At 37.6% G+C, this 23,924-nt stretch overlaps 1 protein-coding gene across 3 annotated transcripts in view; it reads left to right on the top strand.

Moving 5' to 3' along the window:
- PDLIM3 (PDZ and LIM domain 3) overlaps positions 1 to 17,745 on the top strand; it is a 30,349-nt gene extending 12,604 nt beyond the window's left edge. Inside the window, exons 4-8 of one of the 3 annotated variants that reach the window (XM_058525007.1) lie at positions 7,071 to 7,138; positions 11,925 to 12,188; positions 13,818 to 13,942; positions 15,569 to 15,680; positions 16,792 to 17,745. In XM_058525007.1, the coding sequence (XP_058380990.1) occupies positions 7,071 to 7,138; positions 11,925 to 12,188; positions 13,818 to 13,942; positions 15,569 to 15,680; positions 16,792 to 16,981 (759 nt within the window). In that variant the 3' untranslated portion in view covers positions 16,982 to 17,745. Of the gene's footprint in view, positions 1 to 6,514; positions 6,703 to 7,070; positions 7,139 to 11,924; positions 12,189 to 13,817; positions 13,944 to 15,563; positions 15,681 to 16,791 lie in introns of all 3 variants that reach the window. The other 2 variants (XM_058525008.1, XM_058525009.1) reach the window with 2 other exon arrangements.
- The last annotated feature ends 6,179 nt before the right edge of the window (positions 17,746 to 23,924 follow it).

Here is a 23,924-nt window from a genome sequence, read left to right as displayed (position 1 = left end):
ACCCCCACCACCACCAGGCTGTGATCAGAAAGCCTCCTGGCCTTTCTTGTCAGTGAGATAGGAAGCTGCCTATGTGATAGGGCTTCCTAGAGACCAGAAATACCTTCCTCACTACTATTACAGGGTCATGACAAATAACTTTGGATTGAAACTTGATTTTCAGTTAGAATATAATCCCCCCCCGGAGAAGAAACATCCTAAGTAGTTTAACCTTTATGGAACATGAGTTTATTAGGTCCTTGTCCTAGACTTTTGACTGGAGGGAAGGAAGAGCCTGAGCCTAAAAACCACTAAGAGCAAAAGGAGGAGGAAACAGGCCCCAAAGAGAGTGAGCAGGATATGGAATATTCGTGAAGGCAGGAACCGGTGTGTCTGTTCCCTTTACTCTAAGTCTCCCAGGCATAGCACACAGCAGGCACTCAATAAATAGCTGACAAATGAATGAAAGCAACTGGAGGGCCTAAAGATAAACTGCATTTTCTAACATTGCCCAGGACCAATCCTGGGAACCAATTCTCAGACTGGTGTTCTGCCACCTCCCCCGGCTGTCCCATGGAAAAGTGATTGTGAAAGTTTAGTGGGATATTTAAGTCAGGTAAGATTTCTGCTCTTCAGGGCAAATGAGTAAAAGATAAAATGGATGAGACGGGGTAACAAATATGGTGAGAAGGGATCTGAATGCTGATGGTGGCTTACCATGGCAGCTGAGGTGGCTTGGTGAATAATAACGACTCTAATCAACATCTTCTGTGATAGAAGAAAAGATAGGAAGAAGAAAACACAAAGTTCTTGAGGCAGAGCTGTCACCTGTAGATAGCCCTTCAGAGTAATGCCCCAGCCCACCAGCTTCCTCCACCCTCATTGATTCATCACTTAGAGGTAACACATGAGAAAAAGAGATCACGTGGTGCTTTAAAAAAATGAAAATTTAAGGCTCACATACATGCATTTATTGACCATCCAATCTCTGATTATCACCAGGACAAACTGGATAGAATTCTGAATTTCCTTTTTCATATACAGTACACATCCAAAATTGTACTGCCCCCTTTTGCAAATTATTTTTCCATTCAAAATTTCTCCGAATTTTTAAAATCCGATTTCATCAATATGAGATGCTAAGATATGGGGCCAATTAGACAGATTTGAACAAAGGACCAAATGATCCCTGATCATGTTGCAGGGCCCACTGTGGCATGTGGGTGACTCAGCAAGAATTTATTAAGCACAGGGCGAGCTTAGACCAAGATGGGAGCCTGTGTTTTGCTAATGTCTCTCCAGAATTGGAGTTTAAAGGCAATTATCTCAGTTTTAGCTCTAGAAGAGCCCCCTTTTGTAAATCTGTGAGTATTAATTTATGACTATGGTTATTCCAAGAGTTGGATTTTAAAAGATAATCCTAATTTGAAATACTGTGGCCTCTTGTCAATCATGTATTAGCCCGTGTGTCCTGAATTTTGGGGTTAGACAATATGGATATTTATACTACAAATGGGGAAAAGATAGAGTATGAGATAGGTTTTTTTAAAAAAGATGAAGATTGGGTTAAGGGCTTCAGAAGCCAGGCAGGTGGAGCCTTAGAACATTCCATTAGTTTGAGTCATGACCAATTCTTACTGGCACCCTCTCCAAGAGGCCAGTGTTTGAAGGGCTCAGAGATAAGAACCATTTCAGTTCTTCTCCTAAAAGACCAGAGGATTGCTATTCCTCATGATGCTCAGGCCAGATTTCTGCATGACCAGTTCACATACCTTGGCACTTCAGGACAGATATTCCCTACACAAAATAGCTAAACTTCAGCAGAACCTCTGCTATCGGAAAATCCTACAACATAAACCAGAACAAAGTGCAGTGATAAAAAACAAGCAGTGAATTTAACTTGTAGAATGAGATTAGAGAAAAGCTAAATGGTGGTTATGTTTGTATTCTTCTTGTATTTCTTTTAATTAACACAAGCTATGCAAAGAGATGTCTTTTTTTTTCTTTTTTCTTTTTTTTCTTTCTTTTTTTCTTTTTTTTTCTTTCTTTTTTTTCAAAATGAGAAATAAAGCATCCTTCTGGACAACAAAGGTGTGTCAGTCTGAGGAAGAAATGCCATTAATATATCATGCTTTAAGATGCCACTGTAGATGAACAGCAAAATGCCATGGAGCAGTACAATATCCGAGTTCTTGTTTTTCAATCTGGGTCAAACTTCTGTTGTAAGTTATGTGACCTTTGCTATTGGAATAAAATACTCTTTTTCACTTTAACAGTAATATATATTAATTGAAAAAAACCCCACTATATCCTACCATCCAAGCCCAGCCACAAATAATAAAATGTTAGTGTATTTATTTCCAGTCTTTTTACCTATGCATGCATAGGTTTAGATTTGAGGGACTTTTTCTTACACAGTTATAGGAATCATTGATACAAAATTTTAATATGTAGCTTTTTTATTTCATCTTTCCATGCTATTATTAAATAGTTAAATTTTGTTTTTATGAATTTAGACTCGAATCTTAGGCTTAAAAGAAACCTTAGAATTTGTTTAGATCAACCCCCAGGCATTGAATAAACTTCTTCCATACAGTCTTGAACATGGCCTATGAGCAGATACGTGCATTTTTCTGTACAAAGCACTACTCTAGACTAAAGGTACGTTGGTAGAGTTCTTTGTCTCTCTTCAAAGCTTACATTCTCAAATGAAACATTACCCTCATCTTTGTTCAATGTTAGTTAACAACTCAAAATTACAATGTAGCTATCAAAATACAGGAAAGATGCTTTTCAGAAACAAAAATGGTTCTTTTCTAAATGAGAAGATAGCCGTTTCCATTTCCATATAAAGGATTGCATCCTTGCCACAGAAGATTTGATAATAGAGATGAACTACATGCACAGACAAGTGAGGTATGAGTTGAAGTTGTTTATATTTTCATAATATAATTTTATTCTACAATGTTTTCATAACTGGAAGGTGCCCTACACAAAACAAGCTCTTAATCCCCATTTGCTCAAACTCTTCCCCAATGAGATATGGGAAACACTTGAAACAGATCACTAAAGAAAAAATAATTATAAGGGTAACTGTTTTTCATTCGGGAGTTGAACTTGGAGGGGGATGATTGTTCATAAATTCCAAACATGATAAAATATAATCATTTACTCAGTGTGGCTTGATCAAATATATGATCACTTGAGATAGTTTATTTCCCTTATTTTCTCACCATTTTTTCTTAGAAATAAATAAATATATATGTATATTATCAAACATGTGGTTTCTGTTGGAGCTGGTAATTGCCTTATTTCTTGGACTGAATCTTTATCTGTGGACAACTTCTCCAAGTAAGAAATTGAAAGGTGAACTGTCTTTAAACGCTGTCATGGCTGAGGTCATTCCAAGGACTTGGGCCATTGTTGTCAAGAGCTACATTCTCCCTATGTTGGTGGATCTCTGTCAAGTTTCTTAGCTTTTACTCTGGCACCTCTAGCATTTCATTAATTCAAAATATTATTCCTTAATATAAGCTCCTAACATTTAAAAATAATATTTAAAAATGTAAGCAATTGCGTTTAGACATTTAATTAATTGCAATGATTATTTATTGAATTCCTAAGAGATAAGAATCATTTGAATGCTTTTGTCTGGGTAGAATAAACACAAGAGCTGGACTGTATTAACTACTATATAAATTTTTTGCTGGTATTTTCCATTACTAATGATTTTCCAGGAAAAATAAAAAGGAATAAAAGTGGAATAGCAAACTGCTAATTGGTTTTGTCTTTTGATTCTGTTTGACCATCAACAATGATGTAAGACTTGGATAGAATATTGCCTCTCCAAGCCATACTTAAATTTTTTGTTTACCTTTGGTGTATACATTTCATTGTGCTTTTTGGAATGACCCTAGCAGCCCACAACTAATGCTTTGCAAAGCCTAAATACAAATGTTTGAAGCCTGTGTTAGAAACACTTCCTTTTATGATCTGAGTAGAAAATAGAGGGTTTTATTTTTTTCTTTTAACAAATTACACATTTGTGGTCTTTGCAATATATAACCAAAACTGCAAATGGCAAAGAAAAAGCTTGAAGCCGATTAACTTATATGCTGCTATTTGGAAGGACTACTAGAGATTATAGTGCACAAATATTTTCAAAGAAGTTGCCTCATTAACAGGACAAGCACCGTCTATGTATATTTATCATTTTAAGACAAAGAAGAAATAAGGGCAGAGATTTTTTTCCCATAAAGCCATCATATTATATTAACTAATTTTTGTAAATTCTATTCTATTTACCAAGATCTTTAAGGTACATCATACTTTGTGTGCTTTTTTTTTTTAAAAAAGCTAAGTTGCACAAAGCTTGAGTCCTTCAGTCCTGCCCGATTCACTCTTTTAATTAGCCTGAGAGATTTATAATCCACAAAAAACTAAATTAGGCAATTAGCTTTCTGTCTTCTTTCATATCAAAAAGGGCAACAAAGGCTTGAATCATGGCCATTGTCATTACTTAAATTTCTTTCCAGCTCACTTTTTTCGGGCCATAATAATGGCTAATCATAAGGGTTAATCATGAAATACAGCCAGCCCGAATTCATTATCAAATCAACCACAACAATCAGATTGTACCACTGCATAAATGTTTGACTACACACATTTTCATATGTTCTGGGATTCAGCATTTTTCTAAAGCCACCTTTGGTTGTTTCAGTCATGCTGCTATCTAATATCAGCAACTATATTGTCACCAACCAACTCTTCAGCAGTGAGCCATTATTCTGGAAGAAAATAAATGAATCAGTAAGATATCAGTCAATTCAGTCACACTATAGAATCATAAGCTATTGTATTCAACTCAGATCTTCTTTTTAAGTTCAGGAGGCTGTTACAATATGCTGTCAAAGGTGCTGAGGGAAAAGCTGCTTTTCACCACATCACAGAATTTCAAGTAGCATGAGATTTGAGGCAGCTGGAGTGAAAGCCTCGGTAGGCTAGTATTTGAAGCTACACCCCATTTGCCTTGTCATAACTATTAAAAAAGAAAAAGAGGGCTTCGCCAATAGGCCTAGACGGGAGAATAGGGAGTATGTGGGAGGACTGCCTGCTCTAGAGAGCCAAAAGAAAGCATTTTGCTGCTCGGGCCCCAGGAAGTTGTTGGTGTTCTCTGGCACAAGAATCTCTATGCAAAACTCTGGTTCCACCCCTGAGAAAGGGAGACAGTCTCTTTTCTAACAAAAAGCACCATCCTACAACTTACTCATCTATAATGACAAAAATGTAAAAATGACATGAGCAAGAATATTACAAGATCTTTTTATTTTTTAAATAAAAACAGTCTCTTTCCAATACCATTTTAAATAATCATAAATGTTGTACTTGAAATGTGTGAAACACTGGCGGCACATTCACAAAAGTAAATTAAGTTGATGTGAATTTGTGACTGAAAATATCGTTGTGAAGATTTATCTTACTAATTCTGCCAAATGAAAAGATTTGGAAAGAGAATCAGCTTGCGTGTATTTTAGCATTTCCTTTTGCTTTTGTTCTATCGCTTAGAAGAAAAAAAAATTTAATGACTTTAAAAAATTATAAATGTATATAAAAATTGGAAAACATCTGATTCCTACATTAAAAAATAACATAGAGTTTCAGATCATTCAGGCATATTTCAAACTCAGAGTTTAGGATTCTGATGTTTGGTCCTTTTCCCAAAGCAACAAAGTAAAAATCTTTTTGTGAATTATATACATTAGCTGTCTCTGAATTATAGGGACTTTAGTCTTTCTGGGACTAGAGTAAACATAAACAGTTCTTTAAACACAAACATAAAGTCATCACAAAAAAACGGTGGGGTTTCTATAAATGTTATTCCTGCTTTCATAAGAAATGAGAGTCTTTTAATTCTTATTATTTTTTCTAAATTTAAGGTTATAACTTAATCCAAATTAAGAATTTGTTTTTTTGTTGTAAGTATTAAGAAAAAACAGAACTTTTACTTGGATTAGTTAAAATGATTCAGTATAGTTATTCATAAATGCTCACTCCCTTTCTGACTGTTTTATTCCTCCATTTCCTAAAATGGAGGAAATTTTATTAAGATACTAATAGAAGATAAAGCCTATATAAGTTCTACTTGAGAAAATGTTAAGTATAATCATTTTTCTATGCCAAAAATCTCCTTTCTGACACAACATTTCTGTATTCAAATAAGTCGTATGAGAATTTCTTAAAGCTATAGATGTAGAATTCAGTAGGGGGCAGACAAAAGATACAATGTTCAAATTATTTTATAATATTTTAAATACAATCACTTCCTTTGCACCTTAACATTTGGTGGATGAATATAACACATGTAAATTTCACAGACGAAGTAGAAATGTTTACACCTAACTCCCCCTTTAACCTTGCCATTAATCTCATAGTGGGTAAAGAAGCCTTGATTAACAGTAGCGATGCTGTTGGTTTGCTCATTAACGGCTTTGTTGTGCATTCTGTGGCTCTGTGTATTTTGTCTGCCATTGTACAGGAGTTCAAACCCATTGGTACCGCGCACAACAGAAGGGCCCAGCCTTTTGTTGCAGCAGCAAACATTGATGACAAAAGACAGGTAGTGAGCGCCTCCTATAACTCACCAATTGGGCTCTATTCAACTAGCAATATACAAGATGCGCTTCACGGACAGCTGCGGGGTCTCATTCCTAGTTCACCTCAAAAGTAAGTATCCAACTCGGTTTCTGGACACCACCTTCTTAACAGTGATATTACGATTTCTTTTCCTTTCACAAGTCCAGCTCTTGCTGTTTTATTTTTACTTTCCTGAAGTCACGATCAGATTTTTATTTTAAATACCAGCATCTAGAACATGGTTCTCATGTTCTGGAGTCCAATCCGCCAGTCCCAGAACATTTAGTGAACAGATGGTTAAAACGAAGAAATGGCTCTGGGTCCATCGTCACCCTTGTTAGTCATGCCAATATTTGGTGGTAAATAATCTGGTCTGTACAATTATCGTTCATTTAATTTTATCTAAAAGAATATATTAATCTTCCACTGAGGGACTTTTTAACCCTTTGTTTTTACAGGAGGTGAACTACTTTGAACACAAGCACAATATTCGGCCCAAACCTTTCATAATCCCAGGCCGAACCAGGTCATAAACTTTGAGATTGCGAAGTTTGGAGTGCATGCTTCTTTAACGAATCCATACTAATCGCCAAGAAAAGTAACTTTTAGGTGTTTGGAGTGACTTTTCTCATTTTGAAGCTTATTTCAAAAGCAAAAGAAACAAACTCACTTCGCAGAGAATAGTAGCGAACTAACCTCCATTTCGGAGAGCAAATATTGACAAGATTATGGAGGCGTGAAATGTTATGCAATCACCACATATATTTATAACTAATACCCCTGCTGTTCTGAGGATCCCATCCAGAACACAGGGACCTTTGAGGCAGGCAGACAAACCCCATCCCGGGTCAGAAAGGCCCAGCCAGCAGGAACAGAAATGGAAACCAGCCTCGGGTCAGGAGTAAGGAAGGGGGCGGGGCAAATGTGGGAACCTGGTGTAGCTTTATGTGTTTGGCAGACTCTGATCATTCCACCTCAGCACCCGCTTCTCACTGCACCATCGAGCCCACGGGGTAACCCCACTCATTCAAGCTCTGACGTAAAAATAAATTTGCATTCTTACAGATACTTGCAAAGGAAGAGAGGCCACTTGAAAACTTGAAACTTGGGGGAAAATAGTATAAAGAAAGAGTTGGGAGGGAGGGAGCTATGTTGGTTACCCTCATGGATAACTGCGTACACGTTTGAATAATAACGAGCAGGCTCTTCATTGTTGTCTGTCAATCAGAGAAACAGATTATCTTCAGATGATCTTTTCAAATATCTGCTCTAGAAATTGAATTCCAACCTAAGGGGGCAGAAATTACTGTCCTGTATTGCTACATCAGGAAATAGTGACTTTAGCAAACCTCAAACCCATTCCTCTGACCTCAGCTACATCAGTCAGCCCAGAGGAAGGAAGTTGGTGGTTAGGCTGGATTGATCCTAACAGGTTAAGATCACTGAGTAATGATCTACATCAGGCGTCCCAAACTGGTGGCCCGTAGGTGGATTCAATTCACAGCCAATGTTTTATTTAACCCTCTTGTTGTTTTAAAAAATTGAACTTAAGTATGTGCCTTAAGATAGAACATCTAACTCTCCATCTTGTCGAGACGCCCATCACTCCTAAGCGTAGGAGACCTGGCCCATTTTCACATATGTGTGACCCTCCTAGCCCCTGGAGACGTCTGAGTTTATGATGCCTGCTGTGGATGGTTAGTCACCACTTGATATATGATTTCCATGTGCAGACCTTTCCGTGAGCTGGAGTCAGGGCCACAGGATTACCTCAAAATCAGCCGGACAGTTTTGTGTTTGACTCAGAAAGAAGCAATGCAGTGGAGGAGCAGGAGAGAGATGCTGGAAAGGCAATGACTACCAAATACATCTTCTCTCACTTGGATGTGAGCCCCTCATACCCCCAGCACCTAGAAATGAGACTGAGACAGAGTAAATGCTCAATAAATGTTCATTAGCTAAAGGAACAAAATCCTAAGGGTACCTGATAATATTTCCTGAGTGCAAGGTGAACCAGGAGCTATTATCCCTCCCTCGTACTTGCAACTCTGCCCCATTCTTTTTTACTTCTGGTTTTTCCCTTATTCCCATTGCATCCTCCTCTGCGTCTTTTCCTTATTTCTCCACATTCAACAGCTTCCCAGCCCCACTCCCAATAACATAACAACACTAGACGAAAAGTTAAAATGCTACTTTACTATTGAATAAATATATATACAACTTCCTAACGAAGCAGAGTATAATTAATATACTTGCGTTCTTTTGAGGTTAGCATAACTGTGAGTCACTAACTTGAGCTATCAGATTTCAGGAGGCTTGAAGAAGTGATACATTAGAGGAACACATATCTTGCCTTTATTAAAGACCAAGAACACATTTAATCATATAAAAATTCAGGGAAAGTCAGAGCGATTCAGGTATATAATGCCCTTCTTTTATATTTTCATTTTAATTCAAACATGGTGATATGACAAGCCACTCATAATTTTGTCATTGTAAGGTGCCTCTCAGTATAGCTGAATGTGGAAGAGGGGAGAAGAGAAACAGGGATGAGAGAATTTGCTTAAAAAAGAGGTGCCAGTACACAAATCTTAAAGAATTGTAAAAACGCCTCTACTAGCCTTCCTTTCTTCCTGGGGCCCCTCACTATTTGCCCTAGCTTCTGAATTTCTTGTTCTTACCAAATGATTCTTCATCAAGGTGGAATTTTGAGTGGCTACATACCAATTTATAACTACACCATTCAGGAACAACTTTTTAATCGGAAGTAAGTTGGAGATGCTAAGTTGTTAATATGTTAATCTTCTTGGGTCTTACTACTAGTTACGGTTCTTTTAATTATCTCATTATAATTGAAGCATATTAAAAGACCAGTATTTTCATATGCCAATATGTAAAATTTTAAAGCCAAAGCTATAATAAAAATATATACAAGGTATTTTATAGATCCAAAGGACAAAATACAATCTTGTGAGCAGCTTTTGGAAAGTCACTTCCAGAAGCATGTCTCCAAAAGTCGATACACACACCAGGGGAATTAGTTCTCTGTCTAATGGTCTATCCAGGAGTGAAGTAATTGAGTGTATCAGCAACCGAACAGGTGGTCTTGCCAAGTCACTAAGTCAGCCTCAAGAAATCTCATTAGTACCTATCTTTCCAAGTCACAGGAGTAAGTCACGGTAACTCACGATGCTATCCACAGTGACAAGTCCATGAAAACTATTTCATTTAAAGCATCAGTTCAAGAGATCTTTTAAAATTGTCCCAGAAATTTATAAAAAGGTAATTCTTGTTTGTTTAGGGTTTATGTCCTATCTATTCAATAGACATGGGCCCCTAAATAGAATGATAAGAAAGTAGGGGATAGAAGACACAATCATGCTTAAGTCAATTTATATACAAGAACACTAATAACAGAAAGAGATTACTAATTACAACTATAAAATAAGGTATACCTGTACGTTCTGAATTGATCATGATTTATCTGTCCCCCATCTAGCACTGTGCCTGGCACACAGTAAGGTCAGAGTTGTTATAAATGCTTGTTGAAAAGGTTCACTATTTTGAGCCCAAGTCTCTCAAGATTTAACTCAGTGTTTCAAATCCCTAAATTACAATTTCATAAGCTTCATTATACTGAGGTCAAATCAATATGATCCTGACTAAGCTGCACCATAACTGAAATTTTACTTCTATTTTTTTACCAACTTAAGTCAATTTCCGGAGCCAGTGTAGTGTTGAGCCTATGAAAATGGTGAATAAGCCACTTGATACTTTGGGATCAACCAATGTGCAGATTGAGTTTTAAACAGGTTCTCAACAACCAGGAAGTGAAGGAGCAAGTCCATATGTACCTGCTTCATTTAGGCTGTGCAGGTGGTTGAATTAGGTCACACAAGACAAAAAATTTTTTAAATCCATTTAGTGGCGTGAGTCGTCCAGACTCATCAGGCTGCAACATTGATGAAGCCAACAAAGTCAATGTCCAATATCCTTTGGGTTTTGCTCTCTGTGGGGCTGAGGTTAGCAATGCCCTGGAGAGTAAATGCAGATATGGGGCCATACTTGAGCCCTAAGAGAATACTGACTTTGAGATAAATGCACCGTATAAATTATTCTCTGTCTTGAGTTTACAGTAGCACTAACTGGCAGGCATGATAGATGTTTACATTAATACTAATATTTATTTTGGCTTTGTCTTAAATGACTGCTTTTTAAAAAATCTCAGTATATTCCATTTTCTCGTAAAATGCATTTCTCATGCTGCACTTTAAATGCACAGAGGAAAATGACCTTTTAGTCATCAGCATATCAGTTGTGACTAGCCTCCTATCCAGCTTTGTAGAGAATAGGAAATCTCTCTAGTTGTCCTTAAAATTGTATGGCTGGCCTTCCTGACTTTTTAATAAGTTCCCTCAACTTGTCTTTAAAAGGAAATGAGAAATATGCATGGAAATATATGTGTGCTTGCAAAATTTTACTTGAAATAGCTATGTATTAAAGAAATATATTCTAGCCCTAGGTAGCATCCAAGAGTCCAAAAAATAACCTTATTTGCCCTCTAATCATTAATTTCAAGGTGACAAGCATTTATTGGCTGTTTCTAGAGCCTGTATTAAATCACTGAACAATTTCTTCAAGTGTATTCTTCACAAAATTAAAGAATGAAAATGGAAAAAGCTAAAATAGTAACAATAAAACATTGACAAAATAGCCTTAAAACATAATCATCATATAACCTACAAGTTGCCAATTAGTATTCAATTAAAACTCAACTGCATTTCTGAAACATACTTCTTATTTTGAAATGTTTCACCTAAATATTTGGATCTTCATGCTGCATATTCAGTTACTATCGGTGAAGGACCATTCACTAATGTTTTAATTTTAAATATTGAATCTCAGAAATGTAAAAGGATGTCCAGCCGATGTAATTTCCTTGCATCATTTGTCTGTGATATTGTCAAGTTTAACATCATTTGGCCTATTTTTAAAAAGTGAGGATCTTCACATCTTCTCTACTTATTTATATACAACTCTTTCTATGTGCAACCCTCAACTTACATATCTCCCGGGAGAAGAGAGCCAAAAAATGCAGTATCACCTGTCCCTTTGAATTTTGTTAAACTTTTTTCAATCATGAATTTTTAAATGACTTCCCTCTTTAAAATAAACATTTTGTTTTAATTTGATTGAATTCACCTCTCCTTTTTGTCTTCAATTCCTTTTAACCTCTCTGCACTTGTTCTCTGTGTTCTGTCTGGATTTTGTGGTTCCTGTGTCACCTCTGTGTAACGTGGTCATTAACACAGTGGATGCAGTACTCCGTCCGGTATTGACGGTGGCAGTGGACGTAGCACCCCTTCTTCTGTCAGTACTCTTAGTACTATTTGCCCAGGTGACTTGAAAGTTGCTGCTAAGATGGCCCCTAACATTCCTTTGGAAATGGAACTTCCTGGTGTGAAGATTGTACATGCCCAGTTTAATACACCTATGCAGTTGTACTCAGATGACAATATTATGGAAACACTTCAGGGTCAGGTTTCAACAGCTCTAGGGGAAGCACCCTCAATGAGGTAATATGAGTCTTTTTGAACCATGGGCATATTAACTAAACACGTGGGCAATGTCAACTTTACTGGTGTCTTTTAACATTGTCTTAATTGAAAGAAAGCTATGTAAAAAGCTTTAAAGAAAAAAATACTAAGGATTTATTGCAAATATGTAGGCCTAATGATAAAAGTGATTTGAAAAATTGACTAAGTAGAGCTTTATGTGACAGATCGCAATAGAATAAAATCATGGAAGGACCAAATGTATATGTCTTTTGAAAAGCTATAATGGACTTTACAAATATTTAGTATAATAATTCTCAAAAGTGATTTATAATCTAGCATACTGTCTCTCTTTTGGGGGGTCAAAAATTGGGAAAGGGATGAGAGGTTCAGAGAAGTTTTAAGAGAGATGATACCTTTTCTCTCTCCTAATGGCACCTTGTGGAGAGGTAATTATGTTTCCATTTAAACTTTTTGCCATGAATAAGAGTTTATAAGTGAATACCTCAAGCTATTAACGTAGATACGTAATTTCCATTGGTCTCTATTTTGACAGATTTCTTCTTTAGTATGAATATTTGTTCAAAGTACTTTTGCCATCAAGCATTTTCAATTAGAAAGATTTATTATAAGATAAAATCTTATTACTTCTTTCAATATTACAGAACCACTTTTTATAAATTAAAGTATTACAATGCTAATGGTGCTATGTAACAATTTCTCAAAGATATGTCTTGGGATGAATACAATGAGATAAAAATAGCATAATGTATTTCAAAGCCATTTTGCAAGGAATTTCAGGTATATAAGATAATTATTTCCAAATATGATATAGGTAATAAAAATATGTGCAAATAGCAATTACCTTTTATAGATAATGTAATTAAATGACATAAAATAATAAAGCTTTTAGTGCCTGACATATAGCCTTATTATGGCATTTTTAATAGCCCATCATGAATATCTTTGTAGAAATTTATTAAAATAAAGCTGCTATCATTGTTGAAAATGAATAATAATGTGGCTACTTGTAGAAAATATAGTGTAGTCAATATAACTGAGGTATATGTGAAAGTTTCTACATTATGTGCTTTCAAACACTGACAAGTTGAATTTCTTCAATTTACAAGCAAAATATCTTTGTTGTTTCCAGGAGTTAAGAAGCAAATTAACCTTAAAAACAAAATTAAACCATATACATTTAGTTTAATATCAGAAATGAATCTGAATTTCATTGACAACTTCATGACTGAGAATAATCAAACTGGGCTCACTCCTGCACTTTCTATCATGTGTATGTTGTCTATTTTTCTGAGAAAAGTTAATTTTGTTCACATTATAATTATATATCCATTAGACACAAGTGTTATTTTTTAAAGTTACTATTTCCCAGCAATCACATTTTAGTTGCCCTCCAAAGTATTTTGCCAAATGGAGAAGTGCGGATGTGATCCCCGGGTGAATTCATGATATTTTTAAGGCAACCCATGTGAATTCACATTGTATTTTTAACTATAATAGAGGAAACTTGAAAGTACAGAAGAGTTGCTGTAAATATAGTGATTACTGCTTATTGATGTCGTGTGGCTTCTTGCACACCTGGTGCCTCACAATGCCCCTGACGCTGCCTCACCCGCCATATTGTTTCAGTGAACCCGTCGCCTCGGTGCCCCCCCAGTCAGACGTGTACCGGATGCTCCACGACAATCGGGATGAACCTACTCAGCCTCGCCAGTCAGGCTCCTTCAGAGTGCTCCAGGAACTAGTTAACGATGGTGAGCAGCCATGAACCTCTGCTGAAACAGCATTGACAGAGGCTGTTGGAAGGGTCGGGGGAGGGGAGGATAGCAGACTGAGAATAAAAGTCTAAAAAGTGATTTTAATCAGTAATCAAATGAATCTTTGCTCAGAAGGATTTGGGTGGTACCTGGTTTAGGAAAGGAGCTTCTGGGACACATCCAAGTAGCCACCAACTTGGTGGTAAGAGGGACTCAAGGATAAATTCCATCCACAGTAGTCAAGGGCCAGCTCAGCTTAGAAATTTTAAAGTAGAGTTTTAAATGGATATTGCAAAATTACTCAGCCTCTCCCACACTCCAGGGTATCGTCATCATCAAAATTTAAAAACAACACTGTAAGGGAGCCTTCCCATGTTCCAAATCCTGTGCTAAGTACTTTGTGTCCATGATCATTTCATCCTCACAATAACTCTGTGAGGTAGGAGCTATTATTTTCCCTATTTAACAAATGAGAAACTAAGGCACAGAGAGGGTGGATTTGTACAAAGTCACACAGCCTGTAAGAAGCAGAGCTGGGTCTCCTCTGTCTTCAGGGCTCATTCTTTTACCAGTGTTTTCCACCCCCCCACCCCAAAGATATATATTGTCCTTTAACACTTTCACAGAAATGCAAAATGCCCCATTAGGATGGCTATTATCAAAAAAATTGAAAATAAGTGTTGGTGAGGATGTAGAGAAATGGGAACCTTTGTACATTGCTGATGGGAATGTAAAATGGTGCAGCCACTGTGGAAAACAGTATGGTGGTTCCTGGAAAAGTTAAACATAGAATTACCGTGTCATCCAGTAATTCCACTCCTAGGTATATACCTAAAAGAATTGAAAGCAAGGACTCGAACGGATACTTGTACACCAATGTTCATAGCAGCATTATCCACAATAGCCAAAAGGTGGAAACAACCCAAATGTCTATCCACAGATGAATGGATAAACAAAATGTGGTATATGCGTGCAATGGAATATTATTCAGCCTTAAAAAAGAAGGAGATTCTGACGCATGCTGCAACATGGATGAACCTTGAAAACATCATGCTAAGTGAAATAAGCCAGACACAAAAAGACAAATATTGCAGGATTCCACTTACATAAGGAATCTAGCATAGGCAAGTCATAGAGACAGAAAGGAGAATAGAGGTTAGCAGGGTCTGAGAGGAAAGGGGAATGGGGAGTTACTGTCTGATGGATATAGAGTTTCTGTTTGGGATGATGAAAAAGTCCTGGAAATGGATAGAGGCGATGGTTTCACAACATTGTGACTGTGCTTAATGCTACTGAATTGCACAACTAAAAATGGTTAAGATGGTCAATTCTATGTTATGTATATTTTACAACAACAAAAAAAAATGCAAAACGTTCCCTGCTCCTTTGAGCATTTTGTAACAGCCCGCTACAACAACAACAACAAAATTTTTTAACTAATTCTGTTTGGCAAGGCTCTGTTTCAGAACATGTAATGCTTGAACTAGTCCTATTCCTTTTAAAATGATAGTACGGGTGCAATTTAAGAATTCCTCAGGTTAAAGTGCACAGCTTAAAATAGAAGCAAAGTACAGACTGTGGCCAGCTGTTCCTTGCCATAAATGGAAACACTTTCTTTTTCAGATGACCGTCCTGCTGGAACTCGGAGTGTGAGGGCTCCAGTTACAAAGGTCCACGGTGGTGCTGGCAGCACACAAAAGATGCCACTCTGTGACAAATGTGGGAGTGGCATTGTGTAAGTTTCATTTTTAACCAAGGAATTCACTATAAATCTTGGTATCCGGTCTCTATTTCTATTCATTGACTTGAAATACAATGTCTACCACCTTTAGCATATTTTGACCAGAATTCCTTAGATGTTCCCTAAAATTGGCATATAATGTGAGTCAGCAATCTCGACTTATAATTTCACATGTAGTCTGATTTAAAAAAAAATGCCCCAGAAGTATATTAAAAAATAATCTTCAAGAATCATAACTTCACTTCAAAAAGCTCTCCCTTTGTTAATAGTCTTTGAGTATTTACTTTTCTATATAAACCCAGGGAAACAAATACGGGGGTCACCAAGTTGTTAATTAAAACACATTATCTTTACCTAGTTTCTTAAGTGGCACGAATACTGAAATATAATTTTTAAAAAATACAGCCAGCTTCCATTTCAAGGGCCTTCCTGTTTGAATAGCCACACTTGCTAGTTCAAATCTTCAGGCCAACCAGATCATTTCAATCTCTGCACCACAAATGCTCCACGTAGCCATCCCTTTATTCTCTTCCTCTACCATTAGCTCACACGCTGAAGTACCATCTGTCCAGTTATCAGGATACATCCCAAGAGGGCAGTGGGGGATAAGCCTGGTTAGAGCAAAGAGTGGAATGTGGGACCGGGCGGAGCAGAGAGGACCTCATAAAATACGATAGTTTGTGATGTTGCCAAAAGCAATTATTGCTCCTAAGGTGGAGTAAACTGTTTTGACAGTAGAGGTGAGTCCACCTACCGGGTGGAAATTCCATCTCTGCTCTTCGATCTGTTTTCTCCATGCTCCATAGAATAGAGGCTGGACCACCAAGATAGAAACCAACCTGAGGGACTTTCAGTCGTGTACACAACTTTGGTCAAAATCAGAATGCTGTGTCTTATCTGTATCTTGTCTCCCTCTTTCAAAGAAACTATGGGGAAAATCACCCCTGATAACTACGTCAATTTCCCAGCTGCGCCCGGTTTACAGCTGGACGCTATTGTTTGCTGAACATGAAACAGATAACACCTGTCTTTTCTGTCGTGTCGTCTCCCTTTGTATCACGTGGCTGACTTCGTGTTTTTGACTGGCTCTCCTTTGTCTCCACAGGGGTGCCGTTGTGAAGGCGCGGGATAAGTACCGGCACCCGGAGTGCTTCGTGTGTGCAGACTGTAACCTCAACCTCAAACAGAAGGGCTACTTCTTCGTGGAGGGGGAGCTGTACTGCGAAACTCACGCCCGAGCCCGCATGAGGCCCCCAGAGGGCTACGACACAGTCACCCTTTATCCCAGGGCTTAAGTCTCACGCAGACGGGAGCACGCATGCGCTCACCCACGCGCCCTTACACGGGGGGACATTAATGGCTTTGAGCAGCAGTATAGCAAACTGTTGACACCAAACCTAAAACCAAGGCTTTCAGACGTTTATCTTATTGTGTTCTGAGGAAAAGGAATAGGAGGCAAATGCCTGCTGTCACAGAAACGTACGTTCAGCTATGTTTTGCAACTCTTTTTCTCTTTGGGGCTAGCAATAACTTAATGATATTTAAAGCAATAATTTTTTTGTACATCATACTCCGCAATTGGCATTTATATTATGACCATCAAACACGTAAACATCAAGATATTTGGGGGAGTCTAGTCGTCTTTCCTTAACAAGCTGATTTTGCAATGGTAGTGAATATCAAATGACAATCTTGTGTCCTAACACAACCTGCAGTTGTCTGTTACCTGTTTTAACTGTTACAGTGCATGGCGGGGAGAAATTCCCTGGATTTCTCTAGTTTCATATTCAAACAATTATACCACTGGATGCAACATACATAATAAATATATAAAACATTTTTAAAATACCTAATGAAGTGGCACTCAATGAATGCAGATAAAATCAACATTCCAACAGAGGGCCCAATCCTATCTTGACACGTATGCTAACAACTCAGGTATTTTGAGAAAAATGTGGCTTCTTTAGTTGTTATAACTTATCTACTCTTCCTTATGAGCCCACAATTTCTGCTGATAAGAGGGGCATTTAAATTGGCTAGTCAAAGGTAATTCAGTCTCTTTCAGATTAAAAGTTTCTTTTGCTTTAAAATAGTCTCTTTCATTTTAAATGTCTCTTTCAGATAAACGTTTAGTTAAATTCCAGGTCCAGACTCCATCAAGGCTGTTTCTTTGTGCTCAAAGATCCACTATGGTCTCCTCTTCCTTCCCAAGATGGCGTCTCCAAGAGGAGACTGGTTACTGGACCTCCTGAGGAAGGGAGGGACTGCTGGTTTCCTGGGGTCCCACTTGTATCCACTGCTGAAATCCATGGTTTCCCTTGTGGTCTGTTTTCTCGACATAGTTGGGACCAGGCAACAACCTACCTCTCCCAGCACCTCCAAAGGTCTCAGCTCAGCCTTTCCTGGAGTCATGCATCCTTTGCATCTTAGACATGAACTCCATCTGGCCCCTGGCTCCACTTTGTCCCCTTGCCTCTCACTATGGTGGCCCCCTGGCAATGCCTCTGACTTGCATGTCTTACCTGCTTCCCATGCTCCTCACTGGGACACATGGGAACATCTGAAACTGTCCCCTCTAAGTACAAACCATGGGGAACCAGCAGGGTGGGGACCTGGGGACTGTTTAGGCCCTCTGTCTCGCCACCTCATCACAAAGTCATCTCTATCCTACTGCTGCTGCTGCCTATGGGCCTGGGGCAAGTATTCTCCTACCGTCCCAAATGGAAAGTAGGGCCCAAGTTATAATGCTCTGGGGTTCTCCCAGACTTAACTAATTATTTCTGACCCTGACCTGTCTGGAGTTTTGATCCAGTGAGAGGAGCCGGAACACCTGCCTGGTCCCTACAGGCATTTGAGATTACAACTGGAACCTCTGCAGCGAAACATAAATTCATTAACAGAGCTATTCAGATAAAATCAATAAGAAACTTAAAGAACAAAGAATGAATGTATCCAAAATACATTTTTTGTTCAGATGTTATTTTAAAATATTTTGTTCTGGGAAGGATATCAACTTAAAAGTTTGGAAGCTAGAAAGCAAATGAATGGTAACTGACTTAGAAAACCTGAGAAAGTTAAATTCCAAAGCAGCAGTGGAGAAAACTGAAAACCAACCCAATTTACCTTCTAGAATCTTGAAAGGACCTGGGAATTGACACAACAGGCATTTCTGGACTAAGGGATAAAGGAGGAGGTACTCTAAGGAGGATGCAGTAGAAGCTGTTTGAGAAGCGCTTAATCCCCAGTGGTGTCCCCTCTCCACCCCCACACTCTCACACACACCCCAGCACTTCCCAGTGGAAGTCTGCTAGGTATTACCTGGAGAAGGTAAAATATCGTCTCTGAACTGGAGACAGGAAGCACAGTTCAAGGTATGTGTACTGTACTGAAAAGAGGTTAAGTAAGAATGAAAGACTCATGAGAATAGTGCACATTAGACATTATATTGTACAGTAATGTACATTGTATGTTAGACATCAGACAGTAGTTTCCTTAAAATTATATTTTACATGCAGTAGAGTACATAATGAACTGCTTAAGTTCAGATATTTAATAATAAGTAAAAAAAAAAAAGGTAGTATAGGGGCTGGCCCAGTGGTGTAGTGGTTACGTTCGCACGCTTCCCTTGGGCGGCCCAGAGAGTGCAGGTTTGGATCCCGGATGTGGACCTACATACCGCTCATCAAGCCATACTGTGGCAGCATCTTACATACAAAATAGAGGAAGATTGGCACAGATGTTAGCTCAGGGACAATGTTCCTCACCAAAAAAAAAAAAAGTATAGTTCTAATCTGAAATTTAGGATCGATATGGGGTAAATCTGATAATTCTGAGTATGTGAAGTATGCCCTAAAATTGCATGTTCATTATTTGTCATAAAAATTATTCTTTGACAATTAAATCTAGAAATTTAAACATGTATGGGAATTAACTACAGAATTAATAAACAGAAATGAATGCAGTATGGAAATTGTTTTAAAATATATAAAGTACAGAGTGAAAATAGCAATGTTGAAATGGAAAGGAATTAAAACTTTTTTAAAAATGCAAACAAATGGGAAAGCAATATTCCCCCTCTACCAGCATTTTGTCCTTCAATCATGAATTCACAACAGATTCTTTGTGGGAATTCATGCCACGGACAAAGAACACCAACCGGTTTCAATTTAGCTCACAGAATAACATATTTTCTTAGAAAACAGATTAGTCACTGTGTTTAGATTTATAAGTTTATTAAATCTAATAATGATCAATGAAACAATCCATAATGAAGAATTGGCCATCTACGAACTTTGGACTCATGATTAACTAAACTGCTGTTTTTTCAGAATAAACATAGGATAGAGTTGCTACACTCTCTACTGATAGGATGATTGATTGAATAAAAAACAGTTTTCTAGTTATCACATCTTTTTGCACCTGTGTAAGCAGAGTGAGGCTTAATGGTTAATGTGACACACAAAGTTTACTCATCTCTACATAAGATAATCTAAAGTTTGCCCAACACGGGAATATCCCAAGATAAGCAGAATGGAGCTTTGGGTCTCTTCCAGTAGCAACTTCAGCTGCAAAATTTTGTCAAGCTGTCCTTTGGACAGATTTGATATCAGTCCTGGGAAACTGCTGCTTATAACCATTACTCTTTATTATCATGTCATCACAGCCTAATGTTCTTTTATTACTCATGCTGTGCCTTCTGAATCTTAAACATAAAAAAGATGACTCAAGAAAGAATGAAGGTATTCAGATAATTCAAGTAAAAAGCCATTTACCTGATCCATATGACTATTTCAAGATAATTCTCTCAAGTCTCTATTCATTTTGGAAAGCACTCAGTAGATATTTATTTGAGAACCTACCAAGTAAGAGATGTTGAATACTAGGCATAACAAAATGGATTTTTGAATACTTTCTTCTGTATTTACAAATTGCCATTTTTAAGCTAATTAGAATGCTTCATGTGATTAATTTTAAAACAAAACACCTATAAGAAGTGATTGCTTATCATAATACTTTCTTTCAAATTTTTTAGTAATATTATCAATCATTCATTTCAGAACAACATAAAATGAGACATTAACATTAGCTTTTTAATAATCTGAAAACTTGGTCTAAGTGTGCAGAGAATGTCTAATGACATTTTCTTTTCTCTAGGAATAAGGCATGTCAGTCTTAATTTATGAAAACCCAAAGCACAATTCCATTGTCCATTATTCAAAAAATAATACAATATCTGCTCTTAAAACCTAGTCACTATCCCTATAATAAGCATTAAGAATAAGTAGAATTTAAATGAAGACTACATAAAATGCCAAATATACATTTGAGAGTGAAAATTACTCCATTCATTTATTTATTCAATTATTCATCTGGTGAAAGAGTATACACAAGTTCTTATTTCTGCACCGAGAGCAAAATTACATTGTGAGTTTGAGAACTACCTCTCACGAGGCCCAGTTCCCATTCTATCTCCTTTTCTGAAATATATGAGTTGAAAAACACAGGTGTGTGTATCATCCATCAAATGTATACATGCTAAGGTGCGCCCATATCTGTGGTTCACTGAAGCCCTGAGGTTGGGCAACCAGTGTCACATGCGAGAGCCTGCTGTAGGTACAACTATGCCAACGGTGCATGGGTCGCTCAGCCTGCCCTTTCAGGCATCTGGGCTCCAGCTGCTGTTGAGTTCCCGAAGCTCCCAACCATGCCCCATCGGGAACACTGCTTAGTGCTGGAAACCTTTTCATTCTTCTTAATGAATACATCTGTCCTTGACGCCAATTCTTCTGATTAATGCTTGCTCTGCCAGCTAATCGAATAGACTAATTCACGCTAACAAGTGCTGATAATTTTCCACTGCCCCCATTTATGTCAAATATCTGTTGTGCTTTGTTCTGGAGACAGTCCTTTAATCTAAGGGAATGTCTTCAACGGTAGGAATTCTAGATAGAGAAAAATAAGTTGGAAAGAGAACTTGAGGAATAGAGTAATGGGCTTAAAGAAGACAGCGACTAACAGTCTCTTTAAACACATGAAGGTTTCCATTCTGTAGAGATGGTATAGAGTTATCCTCCCTCTGACAGAGGCTGAAGTAATGGGGGAGGTGCTTTCTCTGCAACAAGGCACTTAGGTCAGATAAGTGCTCTGTTTGTGAAGTTTATGAGGGGGAGTGGGTGTTTATCGGTGTGAGTAAATTTAGAAATAGTGGTCTCTGTAGCCTCTTCTAGACTGAGTCGTCTTGAATTCAGCTCGAAACTCTGTGACTATACTACAAACCACTGAATTACACTTCAAATGGGTGAATTATGTAGTATGAGAATGACATCTGAATAAAGCTGTTATTTTAAAAAAAAGAACACTATTAATATAAATATGTATTTGTCACTAATCTGTTAAATAGATAGATTCCTAAGATTAGAAATGGTTAGGACCAAAAGAAACAATGTGGGTAGAAATGTTCCTTCTTGTTTCGATGTTTCACATGAAATTCCTTTTCTGGAAAATGCTGGATCATTGCTGAAATAATAGCAATAGCTGACACTTACATAACTCTTACTGTGTACCAAGCACTGTTCTATTTGCTTCACGGGTATTAACTCATGGGATCTTCACGGCAGCCCTGTGAGGCGGGCCCTCTTTTTCTTCCCATCTTACAGATGAGGAAACAAACACAAAGAGGTTACCCACGGTTGTTCCTGTAGTAGAAGGCGGAGCCAGAACTTGAACCTGGGTGGTGCAGTTTAGACTCCATGCCCTTGACCACTTCACTATGCTGCTTCACATTATTTCTGCACAAGAGATTCAATAGCTTTTAGTTTACGATGATTATAAGGCTTTCATGGGACATCAAAGCCCTGGGTGAGCTTTGTAAAAATTATCTCCTAGATTTCCCTTCAATATAACTTACTCCAGGTATTAGAGCTTGGTGGTCACAAAAATGAGCTTTGGACACAGGCAGAGCTGAATTGTAACAGAGCTCTCTTATCTTCTAGCTGTAAGATATGGAGAAATCATGAAATCTCTCCAGACCTCGGTTTCATCAACCATGAGATTAGGATCATAATACCTACCTTACAGGATTGTTGTAAGAATTAAGATAATTTGTATAAAAATATCTAACACATTTCCTATTAAGTAATGTGTAACTAAGCCCCTAACAAACTATCATTATGTATACTTTTTGCTGTTCAATCCCAGATTCAAAATGGTGTTCCTATTCCTTCTAATGATTCTTTGGTGTCAAAAATCAAGGGCCAATTAAATAAGTACAACTCTATCAAGGTAGAAGATTCACAGAACTAGATTTCTATTCCTGATAATCCCAGGAAAGTTGACATTTCACACTAAGACTGATCAGGTTCACGAAGTTCACTGGAACTTTCTTCATTTGAGGGAGGCAATTTTAAAAGCCGGAGTTCACATGCAACCTGACCCCACCAAAGACTCACTGGCGATATTCTATCTGTTATAATCTTGTAGCTATACAGGACTAAGGTCCCTCTATTGACCATATGTATTTTATTTGAGTATGTAGATTTTTAAGTGAATGCTTACAAAATTCTTGAGCTAATATAATAGTGGTCACGTTCATACATTATTTCTAATCCTTACAACAACTTTGCCAAATAAACATTTTACAGATGAGGAAAAGTTTCAGAGAGTTTAACATTTCTTTTTTTTTTTTTCTGGTGAGGAAGATTGGCCCTGAGCTAACATCTGTTGCCAATCTTCCTCTTTTTGCTTGAGGAAGATTGTCCCTGAGCTAACATCTGTGCCCATCTTCCTCTATTTTAATGAGCGCTATGTAGGTCCGCGCCCAGAATCCAAACCCGCAAACGGTGGGCCGCCAAAGCAGAGCACGTGAACTTAACCACTTTGCCACTGGGTCGGCCCCAAGTTTAACTTTTGTACAGGATCAAACAACTAGGAAAAAAAAACCCAGCATTTAAACTCACTAACATTCTCTGGTATAAGTAATATGGTTTGGAAATTTTTAAATCTATGATTTCTAAACATTATTACAATTCTTCATTTCTATTATATTGTTTTATTTATGTCAGTGTTAACTTACAGTCCATGTTTGTTCTCTTTATATTAAAAATCATCTCTTTCATGAGTGCTAGGAAAGGTAGTGTGGAATGATAAAAATATTAAGTAATGATCTGATTAACAATAAGTAAGAAGACTGTTATGACAAGAGCGCTGGCTAAGGACCTGCATTCTGACTGCAGCTTTGCC

Source organism: Diceros bicornis, chromosome 29 (genome assembly GCF_020826845.1).
Source record: "Diceros bicornis minor isolate mBicDic1 chromosome 29, mDicBic1.mat.cur, whole genome shotgun sequence".
NCBI lineage: Eukaryota > Metazoa > Chordata > Mammalia > Perissodactyla > Rhinocerotidae > Diceros > Diceros bicornis.
The sequence above is the reverse complement of the archived record's forward strand: the minus strand, read 5'-3'. Positions and strand labels throughout refer to the sequence as shown.